The following is a 17,151-nucleotide window of genomic DNA, read 5'->3' as shown; positions in this document are numbered from 1 at the left end:
AGCAACTCGCATTTCAGCAACTAGCGCCACGTTATTGGACCTTTTTATTACAAGTTTGCCATGCCTCTTTTCTGGGACAATCAACATTACACTTAGCGATAATTTGCCGATATATCTAGTTATTCATAAGTGCCATATTTAATCAAAGCCAACCTATAAATTTCGGTGCCAGAACGTATTGAAAACTTTCGCAGTTTCGAGACGAAATCTCCACGATTAGTTGGGAATCAGTGCTCTCGTGCTCATCAGCAAACGCAGCATATGACAATTTTATGGAGATAATTTCCCGTATCTACAAGCAATATTTTCCCTACAAAGAAATACAGAAGCCGAAACCCATGCGACCCATGGTTCACGGAAACCATAGGTCACAAAGAAGCTGTTAAAAATGATTAATAAGAAAAATACCACGCATCAACTATTCTTGAAAAATCGCGATCCAGACACATTCGATTCTTTTAGGAAGTATAGAAATAATTTAACCAAACTTAGGAAAAAAGCAAAACGCAATTATTATTCTTGCATGTTCGAGTGCGTTGCAGGGGTTAAGGATATGTGGAACAAGTTAAATTAAATTACAGCATTACATAAAGCTAATTTTAGTGTATAAGAGATAACTGAAGGCGATCGAACATACAGGGGCAAAACATTGGCTGAGAAATTTAATAATCACCTTACTTCATTGGTAGACAGCGTCAGTGACACCACTGCATGTCATTACATTACATGTCCGCACAAGTAGCTTCGTCGGTTTATCTTTCCCCAACAGATAAATATGAGGTTATATGTGTTTTCAAAAAACTAAAGAAAAGTAAATTGGTAGATATTGACGATTTAAAGATGGCTCGAATCTGTTTTGTTATAGATATATTAGTCGTCCCTTTAACATATATTTAAAACCTCATTTTAGGCACAGGTATTTTCCCACAATGTATGAAGCATGCAAAAGAGACAGTACTGTTTAAGGGAGGAGACAAAAATGATTTGAAAAACTATATGCCCATATCCGTTCTACCAGTGTTTTCAAAGCCCCTAGAAAAACAAATATTTATAAGATTATCGAACTTCTTTATAAAACACTCGGTAATTACGCCGGCTAAGTACGCTTTTAGGTTAGGGCTGTCGACAGAGGTAGCATTGCTACGGCAAAAGGAAATTTTATTAGGCAATATAGAGGACAGGAAACTTACACTAGGTATATTTGTTGACTTCTCTAAAGCCTTTGACCGGATAAATCACAATACCTTTTACAAAAGTTACCCTACTACGGCATTCGAGGCACAGCACTGAATTTAATTACCAGTTATTTGAGCAATAGGCTACAGTGTGTAAGCATAAACACAGAACAATCATCTTTGCACGAAGTTACTCAAGGTGTACCTCAAGGTAGTATATTGGGGCCGCTACTTTCTATTATGTCAACGACATTAGTAACATAAACCAGACAATCCAATATGTCATATATGCGGATGACACTATCTTGTTTTTCACAGGTGTGGACGTAAATGACCTTATTTCAATAGCAAACGCAACACTAGGTGACTTGTATACATGGTCGACCGTAAACTCCCTACAAATAAACTGCTTGTATAAAAACCAAAGTCATTCTGGTTGGATCGAAGGGAACAACGTACACAGCTACTTCAAAGCTATACCTGCGATTGATTTTTCTTCGACAGCTAAAGCATTGGGAATAGTTTTTCACGAGCATATGTTAAGAAATTCCCATAGTGAAATGGTAAGAAAAAAGCTAAGCAAGGCACTAGGCATGCTTATGAGATGTCAGTCATTTCTACCAACTACTGAGATGTTAATTATCTATAACACGCTTTTTTGTTCACAGCTACGCTATGGTCTTTTGGTGTAAGGCACTGGCACCGTGCAATCTAAGCAAAACTTACTCTTGCTTCAAAAAATGCATTACGTTGTATTGGAAATGCCGAATATAATGCACGCCTTTATTAAATAAATTCAAAGTGTTAAGATTTGATAACATGTATGAATATTGTTATAAGTGTCTTTGAAAGCTGAATTTAACAAAGGAAATAATAATCTTACATCCATAGCATGCTTAAAGCTAGACAGAGCGATTACTAGACAGAGCGCTTATTGGAAGGCTCCTCGTTGCCCAAATAAATGGTCTTCAAATGCTGAAATATTCACTCCCACACATACTTTAAAAATTCAATTTTTTCATTAGAGTGCTTGCGCCGTCTTTCGCGACAGGATATGTCCAATCTTTTTTTTACTGACATGATGTATGTCTGGTTGTGTTTTCTTGTTGCAAAAAAGGCGGCATAAAATGCTGCATTTTTGCGATTTTTAAAATTTTTTTGAGGAGTGCAAATCTTTCTGCATTTTCTTTTTTTGTATAATTATATTCCTTATCGTTCCAATTTCACTATGCATTTATGTGCCTATTTACTTGTTTACATGAGTTTACGAATGCTGTCACTTTTGTGCTTGTATTGCTGGGATGTGGGGCCAGTCAAGCTGCGTTTACATTGCAGCTTTTTTCCCGCATTTCGCACCGCACATTGTAAAAAAACATTTAAACTAAATTATGGGGTTTTACGTGCCAAAACCACGATCTGATCATGAGGCACACCGTGGTGGGGGACTCCGGACCACCTGGGGTTCTTTAACGTGCACCCAAATGTAAGTACTACACGGCTGTTTTCGCGCCCATCGAAATGCGGCCGCCGTGGCCGGGATTCGAACCCGCGGCATCGTGCCCAGCACCACAGCCACTGAGCAACCACGGCGGGCACCACACATTGTAGCGTTGCTTCATGTATGAGTATAAAAAAATGTAAGCATTGAAACACTGTGGTGAAATAAACTTCAAATTCCAAACTTCAACTTCAAAACCACGATTTGATTATCAGGCACACTGTAGTGGAGTAACTCCGGAATAATTTTGACCACCAGGGGATCTTTACGTGCCCGCAATGCGTGGGAAACGAGTGTTGTATTTTTATGTCATCAAAATAAAGGACAGGTGATCAGTGATGTGTAGTGAAAGTTTAAGTATGTGTGCTATTTACGAATTATTTTATGCACAACCGCTTTGGAGCGTGTTTTACAAACGGCGAAGAATTTGAGAACTCACTGCCTTCAGTTGCTATATGTGCCTAAAGTGATTAGTAAAATTTAAATTTTGTCGTCCATTAGGCATTGCGATGTTTTCGTGCAATTATGTCAGCCTCTTCGAGCAATCCAGTTCAAGGATTGCAATTTGTGCTATCTGCCACATGCAAACTTTTAAAAATTTCTATAATATTTAAAAGAAAGTCGCACAGCCATAGACAGTAATGATACCAGTTTTATCGGCCGTATCAACTTGTAAACATAGGCACACTAACTAAATTAACAAGCATGGTGTCACGCGCGCACAAGCAAACACGAACGCACCATACTCGATGACCGCGGAAACTCGCTGTCAAAACGCTGGAGCGAACGAGTTGAGCTTCGTGCCGGCGCTCGCCACAACGCGATCTTAGCCGCGTAAACACAGGGGGCGCGGACTCTTCCCCCGCCGTAGGTGCCTTTCAAGATACAGCCGCGCGTAACCCCCCCACTACCCCGGAGCCTCCCATCCCTTGGAAGCGCGCGGCCCCTCCACCTCCCTACCGTCCCTCGGGAGCGTTGTGCGTCACTGGAAGACACTGCGCTTCCTTCCAGTTTCCCACCCTAGTGTGCGCGAGCCGTGATTGCCTGTTCACCGTCGCATGCTTTCACTCGCACGTACAGCGTACGGTGCGCGGCGACGATTTTATTACCCGTGTACTTTATACGGCACCTTACGGCGACGCCGAGGGTAGAAATTCGCTAGAGTATACGTATAATTGCTATCGTAATAAAAAAACATTGGCGGATTCCACGCACATGTAGTTGACTCCACTTCTTCCGCGCTCAATGCACGCCCTGGTCCCATTACGCTCACTTCTTTCTCCACACTCGGCTGTTTTTTGTTGCCGTCTTTTTCACTTCTTTGTAGCCGACTTTTTCTGTTGGCGACTTCTTCGCTCCTTGCCTCTTGTTCTGAATGTCTATTCGGGCACTTACCCGGTGGCACAAGGCCATTCCGATCATTGGCCAAGAACGTTCTTATGGCCAGTGTCACATGACGAGATGCGCATACTCAGTGGCTCAAGTTTATTCACACACATCTCCAGTGGCACGCACAGCCAGTGGCCCGAGTTGTATAACCGGCAAAACAGCGGCAGCCGGCACTTGCAAATCGGTAAAAAGAGGCAAGCTCAATTAAAAATGACCCGTATTCACAAAGAGCTCTCTCTCTCTCTCTCTCTCAAGTATTTCTTCTTCTGTATACTTTTCTAATGCGCAGATTTCGGACAACTCCAAGGGAGAGCATCCACGTGACGGCGTCACCCGATCACACCGCGTGTAGGAAATGGAGAAACGCGGCGTTCGGCCTCACTGTGACAGCCCCGGGTCGCATCGCTTCGACCTGAGGCGGTTGCGCTGTACCAGGAGCGACAGCGCTGCGGTTTGCCAGCTTCTGTGGCGCCTCGAAGCGTGCAACCAGCTTCTCTCTCACATCGGCTTCCAGCTGCGCGAGGAAGAGGAAGACGACATCGGCGAGCTCCGGCTTGTTCTGACCCCGCGTCAGGCGTGCACACCTCCCACCAGGATCGGCGCTCGCAGCCGCGCGGCCATGGATCTCTTTCAGCGCCTGTGCGGGGCCCACAGGTGCGTATTCTGTTGGCTGAACGTGGCCTCTGGGATCACACGAAGGTGCGCCTTACGATCTCGGAGGCCACGGCTGAAACGGTGAAAGCAGCGCGAAAAGGTACGCAGGCAGAGAAAGGGATCAAGAGTAAAAAAAATCTAATTCTTGGATTTTACGTGCCGCAACCATGATTAGGTTATAAGGGAGGCCGTAGTGGGGGGCGTATTTTTGATAATGATTGCCTGCATAACAGTGATGTTCTTTGGAAGAAATTAAATACAATCTTAAACCGAAAGCCTATGTCAAACTGTATTGATCACCTTGCCGCCGATAATATTTAAAGGAGAGGAACTTGCGAACCGCTTGAACGACTTTTTCGCACATAAAGGTAACACAGCGAACACTTCTGTATCTGCTGCGTGTATCCCTAGAACTCCGCATTCTTTCTTCCTTCAGCCTACTTCGATCGCAGAAGTTATAAGGGTTTTCGAAGGCCTTAAGAATAGCCATAGTCGAGATGCCGATGACTTACAAATTAAGCCCATTAAGTATGTGTTAAATGAGATCGCACCTGTCATTTCGCATATCATTAATATCGCAATTTCTATTGGCATTTTTCCAAATAACATGCAGGTAGCTAAGGTAACCGTAATCCATAAAGGTGGGGATAAAAACACTTTTTCTAACTATCGTTTAGTCTCAATTTTACCTGTTTTCTCGAAAGGGCTTGAAAATGTGTTTAATGCACGAATTGACAGTTTCTGTAGCAAACATGACCTTATAACAAGTCATCAATTTGGGTTTAGGAAACGTCGTTCGACACAGAGTGCTCTTTTGCTGCAAAAAGAAATTATTTTAGAGTATACTTGTATTTCAGTAAAGCTTTTGACCGTGTAAATCACACCATTTTATGAGATAAAATGGAACGCTATGGATTTAGAGGAGTAGCGCTGGAATTAATTCGTTCATACCTCACGGGTCGATCACAATATACTTACATAGGCAGATACAAATCGCGCATGATAAAGATGGCGTCAGGGGTGCCACAGGGAAGTATTTTGGGGCCTATCCTTTTCCTCTTTTATATCAATGATATAGTACAAATAAATAAAAATTGCGAATTTGTTATCTACGCAGATGATTTATCCGTGTTTTTTGCAGGCAAAGATCTAGTGCACGTTACTGTAGAGGCAGATGCGTTTTTTTCTAGAGCAAACGAATGGTGCAAGACAAACTGTTTGACACTGAATGAATCGAAAACAAAGTGTGCGCTAGGAACATTGGTTAAGGTACCTGATTCCCTTATGCTTGGGCCATTGAATGTTTCGATTGAAAAATGTGTAAAAACACTTGGAATTATATATAATTAATGAACATATGTCCTGGAACCAGCACATCCAGCCATTAATGCTTAAATATGCAAAACAGGGGGCATAATGAATAGGTGCCGACAAGATGTCCCGGTGGCAATTAGAAGATTGCTTTATGATGTCCTGTTTAGTTCTTATTTGTGTTATTGTGTGCTAGTTTGGGGCAACACTACAGCTGCGAACCTACACAAACTCGTTTTAGTACAAAAAAGGACAGTCCGCGCGGTATCAAGTGCTTCTTATTTAGAACACACCGCGCCTCTTTTTGAAAAACATAAAATCCTTAAGGTTCGAGATTTGTACGCTTACATTCTACTGTGTTCATATAAGAACGCAGTTCAGGGCAGATTAGATGCTTTTCTTCATATTGCACAACTTGAGCACACCCCGAGAAGATATCCTTTTCGGTATCAACCACCATGGCACGTTCGTTTTTCGCGCACACTGTACGGCCGACAGAGCATTCGGCATACATTGCCAACGACATTAAATCACTATGACACACTGAATATTGACATCACAACGTTAACGATGAAAGACATAATAAGTTTATTCAGGCAATAAAAATAATACTAAAAAGCTTTTTTTTGTGTCTAGCCATTGTATTATGTATGTATATTATGAGTACTTAGCCTTTCTATTTCATTCTTACTTCCTACATGTCCTTAGCGAGGCGTGTTTGATTGTAGTGCAATCTTGGATTCATTGTATGTCTGGTACAATGCTTTTTATGAAGGTTTAGAAATGCTAAATGTGTTTCGTCTCCATTGCTGATGGGTGGCTGGAGCCCAGTCAAGCTGCACTGTAGCAGCTTTTTCTTCGGCCACCTTTTTCGCCTTGTAAAGTTGCGAAATAAAGTTGCTTAGAAATAAAGTTGCTTTGATTGGCTGTAGATTAATTCGGGCCACCTCTAGTTCTTTAACGCGCGCCTAAATTGAAGTACACGAGCGCATTTTTGTATTTCGACCCCACCGATATGCGGTCGGGATCGAACCAGAGACTTTGAGCTCAGCCATAGGCATTAAGTTACCGCGGCGGATAAACGGACAACGAAGACAATCTACCTCTCTCTCTCTGCCCCTCTCTTGATGCATCCTTTTTCGCAATGATTTCACTGTTCCAACCACGAATACGTAACAAAATTTGCCCAACTTCCGGTTCCGTTTAAAACAGGTGCATCAGCTTGGTCGAGCTCGACTACGACGTCGCAAGGTGCGAGGTGCTGCTGGCAGCCATCAGAGAGAGCGTCGGCGTGATGCGCCTGCGCATCTACGACTTGCACAACATCCCGCGCGACGACCCGGGTCTCTTCGACGTCATCCTGACCTGATCGCGTCGATGAAGCGCGTCGATGAGCTTGTGTTCCACGAGCGACCGAACCACAGCACTTACAGCGTGCCCTTACCCTCGTTCTCGGTCAGCTTCGTAGTGGGCGCCAGTCTCCGGAAGCTCAACGTGGCTGACCTGAACCTGAGGGACTCCGAGGTGTCCCAAATGATAACGTTGCTCATGGGCTACGACACCGTGACGGAGCTCGCCGTCGGGACGTCCGTGTGTACCTATACGGGGACGGAGACGACGCTGGGCTTCACCGACTACCTGACCAAGGCGAAAGGAACCTTATTAAAGCTTACGATCAGGTCCGTTTGCGCCTTGAGCGCCCCCAATATGGAGAGACTAGTGAACACTATCGCCGCAATGACGACGCTCGAGGAGCTGGTCGTGGACATGGTACCCTGGGGGAGCGAAGGCATCGACATATTCGCCGAAGTGCTCTCGTGGAGCACCAGCCTGCGTCATTTGAGCGTCGTCCTGCCCCCCTGGTGTACTACGGCCTCCATGTCCTGCGATCTTTTTCACGATCCACATACACGATTTCGATGCGTTCGACGCTGGCTGACGGGGCTGGCCAAGACCACCGTCCTCGAGACCCTGACGCTGGACCTGCTCGGCTATCTCGAAGACGAGTGCCACATGTTGTTCTTGGCCCTGGCAGAGAACAAGAGCATCAGGCGGATGACCGTGCTCCGCCTCATCGAGTGGGGCTGCGTCGAGAGCACATGCCGCATGCTCCGAGAGTACGGCCTGACGGAGCGAGTGCTCATCAAGGACTACAACGTGAGCCCCCACACCATGTCCAAGCTGCCCGTATGTCCGGAAGTAAAAGCAGTCACCGTGAGTTCGCAGTGCTTCCGGGCCGCGTCCTGCGACATTCGCGCAGCATTTCACGTCCTGGGATCGTGCGGCCACCTCACCTGCCTCAGGGTCCACCTCAGCGGCCACACCTATTACTCGGTACTTACCGCACTGGCCGCGTACCTGGCTGGTCCCAACCAGCTCACGGAAGTCGAGGTGCACTTCTACGCCGGCCCGTACAACGAGCTGAACATCTCGTACCACGGACGCGGAGAGTCCCCTGATCAAGGCTGTTTCGTCCAACCCAAACTTGAGGAAGCTCACTCTGCGCCAGCTGCTGCTGAGCGAAGCGGACTGCCGGCTGCTCGCTGACACCGTTCAGCGAAGCCGCAGTCTTTGCGATCTGACGCTTTCGACGGCCAACAGCGGTCGCTTCGTGAGACTGTTCGCGCCGTCGGCGGCGAGGAGCTACACCTTGCTCAACGTCTGCCTCAGCGCCACCGACGAGAGCGTCGAGGAGATGAATGTCCTGGTGGACGTCGCCAGGCGCAACCGGAGCCTCGTGGCGCGAGCCACTCGCTTCGTGCTCGACGATGACCGGTCCTTCTACTGCGCCAGCGCCATCGAGTTCGTCTCGCGACATCCGAAGCTCGCCGAAACGTTGCAGGACAGAGCGGCAGTCGGAGAGAGAAGAGCCAAGGAGATGATCCGGAGTGCCCTGGACAGCATTTCTGGTTTGGAGGCGTACATGACGGCAGTCGGCGTAGCGAAGGAAAGGGTGGAGTGCTGCCCGCGGCCAGCCGCCGGCATTCAGCTCGACCAGCTGAATCACGACTGTTGGCTGCACGTCAGGCAGTACCTCAAGGTGGCGGACGTTTTGCAGGCATGACGAAATTTGCTCTGACATACGCTCAATAATACACACTGGGGGCGTGTGTGGCCGTGTCCTCGTTGCTATTCCTATGAAATTTACGTGTTCCAAGGAACGTATACGTCGTCGTTCTATGTTCAAATGGATGTTACAAGAGGCAAAACTTATCCACGCTATACCGTGTCTCCTAGCTTCACTGCAGGAACATCTACCTCTGCTCGCCAATATGACTGTGCTGTGATGTGAAGCGTGCACTTACGCGTTGCACAGAAACGGTATTAGCTATGCGTTGCAAATAAGTACTGATTCCACTGCTTTTTCTTTTTATGCTTAATACGGGGCACTTCGTAGGTTTTCCCGGTGTCCTCAATGAACAGACTAGGCGTCTTGTATGTATTTAATATGGGGTTTTATGTGCCAAATAACCCCAGACTTGGCAGCAAGAGCGGCAGCAGGCTTCACGTCTGCTCACGGACTCTGCGCATCTTTTACGCAGGTTGGGAATCAGTTCATTTCATGATTTTCACTGTTCTTGCTGCTGTCATTGATGACATTTGTATCAATTTGTGTTTTTGGCATTGCTTTAAGGATCTCCAAGGAGATCAGATTAGTTTTCACGCTTCAGCTCGAGTTCAAAGATTTCAAAGACACAATCGAGCGAGACTTTCGCAAGGAACTAAGGGATATTAAAGCTTTTTTGACTCCAGCAAACAAGGAGTATGAAGAAATCTGGAATGAAAACCAAGGGGGGCCCTGAGTGCCTTAAATGAAGAATTGAAGGCACAGTGCTCTGATCTCGCACGGCAAGTAAATGACCATGAGAATGGGCTGAGCAGTATTCCCGGAGGGCAAATGTCGAAATCATAGACATTCCGTACGAGTCCTCCGAAGACCTAGGTGAAATGGTCATAAACATAGGAAAAGAGGTGGGCGTTCCGCTTGTTGCGACTGATATCGGACGAGCACGCAGAGTTCCAACGGCACACAACGCAAGCAAACAAAAATGCGGTTGTGCAGTTCGAGCAGAGACAAAAGCGGGATAGCTTTTTGATGAATGCGCGCGCAGTTCGCCTGAAGTGCTCTGATCTCGACACTCTTGGTCATTCGTGTTCGTAAATGAACATCTGTGCCCAGAATCGAAACGACTTCTTGGTCAAGCTACGGCGTGAGACCGGTTGGAAGTATGTCTGGGTGCGCGATGGAAAAATCTTGGCGCGGCAGACTGATAAGGCACCAAAGATGAAAACTGAAAACAGTGATGATGTGAACAAAATGACCAGTTCTTCCTGAAATCGGTGCAGCGAAAGAGGCGGTTTGTGTTGTAGGCACAAATATGACGGCGCTGCTGCAAAAGAAAACATCGGTAGTTTATTTCATGCTTATTTCCTGTTGCCAAGTAGGTCAAGTACCGCGCATGCTCATGAATTTGCATCTCTGTTGGCTCATGAAATCTTTGCTTTACCATGTAAAAAACCACATTTTGGCGTATAAGGTATTTTTTGGAAGAATTCATTTTACCTACTTCTATTGTCTTAGGATGCACCAGGACTCGTGGTGTTATAGCTTGTTTTGGTTACAATTTTTTAATTTGTGCAGCCTATCCTGTTCGTGGTTGTAAAATTTGTTCGATAAGGATAGTTGTCGCTGCTTTTGTGGTTGAACTGTTGTTCGAACGCAAAATTTCTTTCGCAATAAATTCGGATTTTACAATGCACGATTTCCTGTTGACCTTTCAGCATATGAAATGAGCACTTGTAGCATTAGTCCGTCAGTGTTAAGGTATGAGAAGGTCGAGAAATGCGATTCACGTCTAACTTTTATTCATCTTAATATGCAGTCAGCACGTGGCAAAGAGCATGAATTCTGCATGTTTCTTAGCGATTTCGGCTTTTCATTTTCTGTAATTATGCTGACAGAAACGTGGTTTTTGGCTAATGATGACATGCATCTAGAAGGTTATAACGGAGTTTTGTTGAACAGATCCCTTAGTAGAGGTGGAGGCTCGTATGTATGCTTATTAAACAATGTATTAATTATCAACTGCTTGATGACCTATCTTGATGTATGTCAGATATTGAAGTATTAGGTTTGAAATACGGAAAGTTCCTTTTCGCTGTGGTGTACCGTCCACCTGACGGTAATATAAATAGGGTTTTCCATCAGCTAGGCGCGATATTATCTCATACATCAGTACAATTTAGTTCTAGGTGGTTACCTAAACATTGACCTTTGTGGTGACCTTTGAGATGTGTTCGCCCTCCTGATTGGTCAAAGAAGCCTGTAGCTTTCACAGTGCGGCGAGCAACTAGTGAAACAAAGCGACCTTTGTAACCTTTGCAGCAAGATGTTTCTGCTTTGTCGTCAATCACGGTTGCAAAATGCCGGTTGGAGGGTATCTTGATACCATTTAATTCCAATTACTCTTTAATGCACACAGCTATATTTTACGAGTAAAACTTAACTTTATCCCAAATAATGGTAAACATTTGGTGTGAACTGTCGAAACACAAAAAATGCATTTTTCACTTTTTAGTCGGACAGAGTGAGCTCTGGCCCAACCACTTAGTCACTTTTGGTGTAAGGCACCAAACAGGCGCTGGCAGGCACGAGGTGACATTGCATATGTCTCCCACATCCATGTCCTTGACAGTTGGGGTTGTGTACTGCAGACAACACATCACCGTAAAATGCACCTTTTCGGCTGGCGCTTGCAGTGGAGTATACCTATTGCCGTACCTACTTACGTCCGATTTTACTGTCTAGGTCACCTCGGCAATGAAGCCCCAGAAAACACGTACGTTCCACTAACGTAGTTGGCGTGTACGGTATGGACTGCTACTGTGCGTAGGCATTTGCCTAAAAGACCAACATCTGTTTCAAGGACAGCTTCCAGAAAAGAGGTTGAAAATATGTCACTTAGACTTATTCTTTATGCTGATTGGCAAATGATACTCAACTGTAAAATAAGTGGTTCAACATGCAGTGATAAATCTTGTAGGACGGACTACATATCAGCACCTTCGCAATCACAAGAGGAATATAATCTTCACCAGCCCCTATCAGGAGGCTCGCACACAGCGAGAAGGGCTTTGTGCCGGCTATTTCTTTGCGCGTTTTAGTACACTCTATCATAAGCTTAAAAGCCAGTATCGCTGTCATTTGAACTGTCGCGCCCTCAGAAACTATCAGAGTGCGATTGTATTTCCACAAACTCGCAATACGAAACGCCAAGCAATGAGGATAAAAACGAGTCCTCTAAGATCGTTCAAGCATGGCGGACACCCCAGATGACCACCGCTTTTAGAAAACAGTGTAACCTAGATGTGGGACTTCTTCGAGGGATTAGCTTCTCAACATCATTAGATCCTGGTTGCAAACAAGCCTTCGAAGAATGCATGCGTGCTGTATTACTCGCTTTCCAAAAGCGTTAAATGGTAGCTAAAAAGAAACCACAGAAGTTCGTCTTTCTGGGGTTTTACGTGCCAAAACCAGTTCTGATTATGAGGCACGCCGTAGTGGAGGGCTCCGGATTAATTTCCCCCACCTGGGGTTCTTTGAACGTGCACTACAACGCATGAACACGGGCGTTTTTGCATTTCGCCTCCATCGAAATGCGGCCGCCGCGGCCGGGATTCGATCCCGCGATCTCGTGCTCAGCAGCGCAGCGCCTTAGCTGACTGAGCCACCCCGGCGGGTAACCACAGCAGTTGTGGGGGAAAAAAGGTGCCGAAGGAGTGTCTGCCGTAAACACATGCAAAAGGGCTCGTTCCAAGGAAAAACTCACTGGTTGTAAAACTGCTACCTCACTAGGCTACCAAATACATTAAATGACAGACTACAAAAAATGTCGCAGTTTCGCCCGAAAGGCGAAGCATCAATGCGATAGCAAATTAGCAGAGAGCGATTGGGAATACGGATAGTAGTTTTATCCGCTGCATGAACTTGGACGCATTCGCTTTCTAGCTGAATTGACAAGCGTGGTGTCATCGCGCACAAGCAAACATGAATAGATCACACTGAATGACCGCAGACGACTGTCAAAACGCTGGCAGTAAGCGCAGCCGCCGCAGCGGGCGAAGGTTCGTGCGGTGTATCGCTTCAACGGAAACTGAGCGGCGAATGCACGGCGCATACAAAGGTCAGAGCCGTGTGGAGATAAGAGACGTTGCGGGCGACCGCCACCACAGCCAGTACAAGCTAGTTGTTGGCAGAGTAGAAGCTGCCCCCCCTCCCTCCCGCGCTGCCTTCCTGCTTTCTTGCTTTCGCGTGGGAGATTGAGTGGCCAGTTTCCCTTGCGCCCGGTTGCAAGATACGCATTTCGTGCCGTAGCAGCGTCGCCCCGCCTCCTTCCCTCCCATACCCCGACGGCCTTTCGCGCGACGGTCGCGTTTGCTTTCCGCCGTGCGTTCGCTCTCCGTCCCCCGCGCGCTTTCACTCGCGCATACGGCGCGCGGCGATGATTTTATCGCCCTTGGAATCTATACGGAACCTCACGGCGACGGCGACGGCAGAAATCCGGTTGAAGTGTCGATATAATTGCTATCGCAATAATAAAAAAAGTTTGTAAACGCGGGTGACGCGCAAGCGTATAGCGCACACGAAGCTATCGGCCGTCGGTGCGCCTAGACGCCTACACTGTACACATCGCAGATCGTATTCAAGACGGGGCTCGCGCGGACGCGCCACCGCAGCAGCCGCCGAAGTAGAATGCGCCTTCATTACGCGTTCCGTACCCGAGGGCGCATTACGTCCAACCTATAGACGCATGTGTTGATGGGTTCCTCTAATCGTTACCTACTTTTAGACTAGTACCCCTGCGTCACATACATATCCCGATTTGTATCTTGCGAACACTTCGTAACAGCAACAACACAGCTCGAACGTCGCGGTCACCACGGCGCATCGCAGGCGGCAAAACTAAAGTCCCTATATAAGAAAAGTACCGCCATCCTTTGATAAACGCCGCTTCTCTCTCTCCTGTATCTCCGATTGGACGATGATAGCGCGCGCTTTTCACTTCTTTATATTTTCTTTTTTTCCGCCTCAGAGCCATGTTGAAAGTCCTCTGCGCAGCCGCAGTCGCCGGCAGCGGCGGCGGCGCGCGCCCGGCCTGAAAGCTTCAACGTGGACTTTCTAGGTGCGCCACCGTCGACTTGGCTTTCGCAAGCAAAAAGTAAAGAAAAAAGCAAGCGCTTTAGGAGAGGAGGCGGCGGAGGAAAGAGTAGATGGCGGGACTTTTCTTATATAGGGACTTTAGGCAAAACGGCTCACGCAGTATAGCACACGAGGAATGACAGCGATAACGAGGCAACAAATCTTATCGCTACTGATCTTGTCATCACTTCTAAAGGTTGTAAAGGACTGGCGTTCACCACTTCGCGGCAATGAACCGCATACACAGAACACATACAAGTCGCGGACGCTGGGTGCGCCGATCGGACACCTTTCACTTCGCCACGCCATGAACATGCGTTGTATACTAAGAATACACGGGTATGTGATGGCCTTCTCGTTTGCAATGCACACGCGAAGCACGGCACAAGAAATCACGAAGTCGACGGCTTGAAATATTTCTTCCGACGCTCGCACAAACACAACACACTTCCTCCGCTCCGTCTGTTTCTGTCGGCGATCGCCCGCACTGATGAGGCCTGGGAGGATACACCGGCTTGCTGCCTTCGATGACAGACAATCTCCGTGGGTGCTGGATAACTTTAGTAAGAATCACAAGAACGAGTAGTAAGTGGCTTTTATGTAAGAGAAGAATATAAAAGTGCAGCACTGTGACTGTCTCTCGCATAGGAGGTCACCTCAACAGTGCTGCACGGGGAAGGGATAATGGGAATAAAAGAGTGAGGAGTGAAAAGAGTAGAGCCGTAAGACCCCAAAGAAGGGAGGAAGAAGTATAGCAAAAACGGGGCTGATAGCTGCGTGTAAAAGTTTGTGGACTAAAAAAAAATAAAAAAAAACAAGCATAGCTGTGAAAGCTCGCTTGGTTATAGATGCATGTCCGCGTGGGAATAGGAAAACGTTAGCGTTGTCCGTGGGAAGGCCAAGGCGGCGATATGCGGCTGTTAATGAGTCGCGGGCATGGGAATAGTCGAGGAGAATGTGGCTCAGAGTTTCATCTGAGCCATCGTTGCAGCTGAGGCAGACAGGACTGCCGGTGCCGGATAGCCGAGCAGCTTGCTGTGCCGTTTTGGCACAACCGACGCGAAGTCGCAGGAGAAAGGTCCGATCGGCTCGAGAGAGCCCCAACTTTGGGAGGGGACGAGGCGGAACACCGGAGCCGACTCGCGCGTCGGGGTGTTTGGCTTTGATGGCGATGGAGATAACGTGCTGGGCAGTGTCAAAGGGGCAAACAAAGTTGGCGTAGGGTACGTCAGGGCCGTGTGCCTCTTTGGCTAGGTCGTCTGCCAGTTCATTCCCCCGAATGCCGGCGTGTGAGGGACGAGCAAAATAGACTGTTTCTTACGCGGCTGTAGCCTCGGCCTCGCGTCCGCGCTTCGCTTCGAGCAAGCGCCATGTTTGCCGTGATGAGGTCCTGCGCCGTCCGCCTCGTACCAGACAATGAGAGACGAGCAGGCGTGCGGATGGAAGAGTTGCGCCCGCCCGTCCAGACAATCGGACAGCCATGCATCCGCACCATGTCCGCCCGGGGGCGGACGCGGGCCGAGCGGACAGGCGGATTGAGCGAGTATAGGCCCTAAAGGAAGGAAAATGCTCTCGCCAACAGTCGGCACACCAAAATCGGCGCCGTGTCGGCCTAGGAGCCTTAAGGGATGTCGCAAAATATGTGCTGCAGAATTTCAGGCATCTGGCAGTATTCACAGTTCAGGGCTGAGATTTTGTAGCGATGCCTTTTCCAATACTAATGGCTTTTTGCATTCGCGAGTGGTCAGAGTGACTGCGCGTTGCTCTTACCACACACGAACACGAAAAGACATTGCTATAGAATTGTGGCTGAGACTGTCAGTATAGCCAATGAAATGTGCGTAGCATTGAGTGAAGGCAACATGAAGACGAATTCAATAACGAATTGAACCCGCTACATACAACATATTGACACCTAGCAAGAACGCCCAACCTTCCCACTTATTTTACTGAAACAGTTTGCACATGCAATTCAAAACTGCAGCACAATTCCGATCATAAATGTTTCAAGATATAGACGACATATTTTAAATATCATTACTTTCATCAGTGCTTTTGCTGTTGATGCATTATCTTGGTGTACACAATTTTGTACATAGCGTTTGAAAGGGTTACTGAACAGATGTCATTTTTTTCTTTCTCTTTTACTTTTGTTCATTTGTCAGCAACGATACTAGTGGAAAACCTGACAGTTAAATCTGTCTCTAATAAAGAATCTGTGTTGCTGATATGTTCATAATAACTGAGATCTGGACCAGTATAATATAGATTTTTCCTTCCGCTCAATTCTATGCCACTCTTACGATCCGCTGTTCACCGCCAGAAACTCGCCAATTCTAATGGGTATAGATGTCCCCTGGCCCAGTGCTCGGCTCGTTATAGGGGTTCTCATCGTGCAAGCGGCCCTCTAGAGATTAAAGAAAATGGGCCTGGGCTGCTTCCATGGCGGCACTTTCCTGTGCGGCATCCTAATGAAGCTATTAGGTGGGGACACCCCCCCCCCCCTCCCTTGGAATGGGGAGAAAAACCCCTTTACAAGCATCCCATAATGGCTGATCACCTGACCGCTAGCGCAGTTATACCTATTTTACCGGTGGGTACCAGGCGGCAGCGCTACTCTGCCTTCCACAGCAGCGGCAAATGCTCGTCTGTGTCACCGTTGATGGGGTGAAACAAGGGGCACCTTTCAAATCGTTATAGGGCCCTTTTCGACATGAAAACTCCTACAGACAACTGAGTGCCAGGCCAATAAAAAATCTGGTGGGTTCCCTGCGGCACTGGCATTCTATCCAAGTACCTGCCGCATACGGGGCAGACGCTCGACTATTTCGCCACCGCCGCGATACATACGTGCTGCCAAACAGATCCGCCTCAGCCTTTAAAAGGACACTAAAGGCAAATACTAAACCGACGTGCACTGTTTA

At 47.2% G+C, this 17,151-nt stretch overlaps 1 protein-coding gene across 1 annotated transcript; it reads left to right on the top strand.

The window, feature by feature from the left end:
* Positions 1 to 4,357: 4,357 nt before the first annotated feature.
* On the top strand, positions 4,358 to 7,928 carry LOC119446693 (uncharacterized). Its single transcript, XM_037711201.2, has 2 exons — positions 4,358 to 4,716; positions 7,240 to 7,928. The coding sequence occupies exons 1-2, from the start codon at positions 4,418 to 4,420 to the stop codon at positions 7,394 to 7,396; spliced, it is 456 nt and encodes a 151-aa protein (XP_037567129.1). The 5' UTR covers positions 4,358 to 4,417; the 3' UTR covers positions 7,397 to 7,928.
* The last annotated feature ends 9,223 nt before the right edge of the window (positions 7,929 to 17,151 follow it).

Source organism: Dermacentor silvarum, chromosome 1, assembly GCF_013339745.2.
Source record: "Dermacentor silvarum isolate Dsil-2018 chromosome 1, BIME_Dsil_1.4, whole genome shotgun sequence".
Taxonomy (NCBI): Eukaryota; Metazoa; Arthropoda; class Arachnida; order Ixodida; family Ixodidae; genus Dermacentor; species Dermacentor silvarum.
This window is presented reverse-complemented; position numbering and strand designations above follow the sequence as displayed.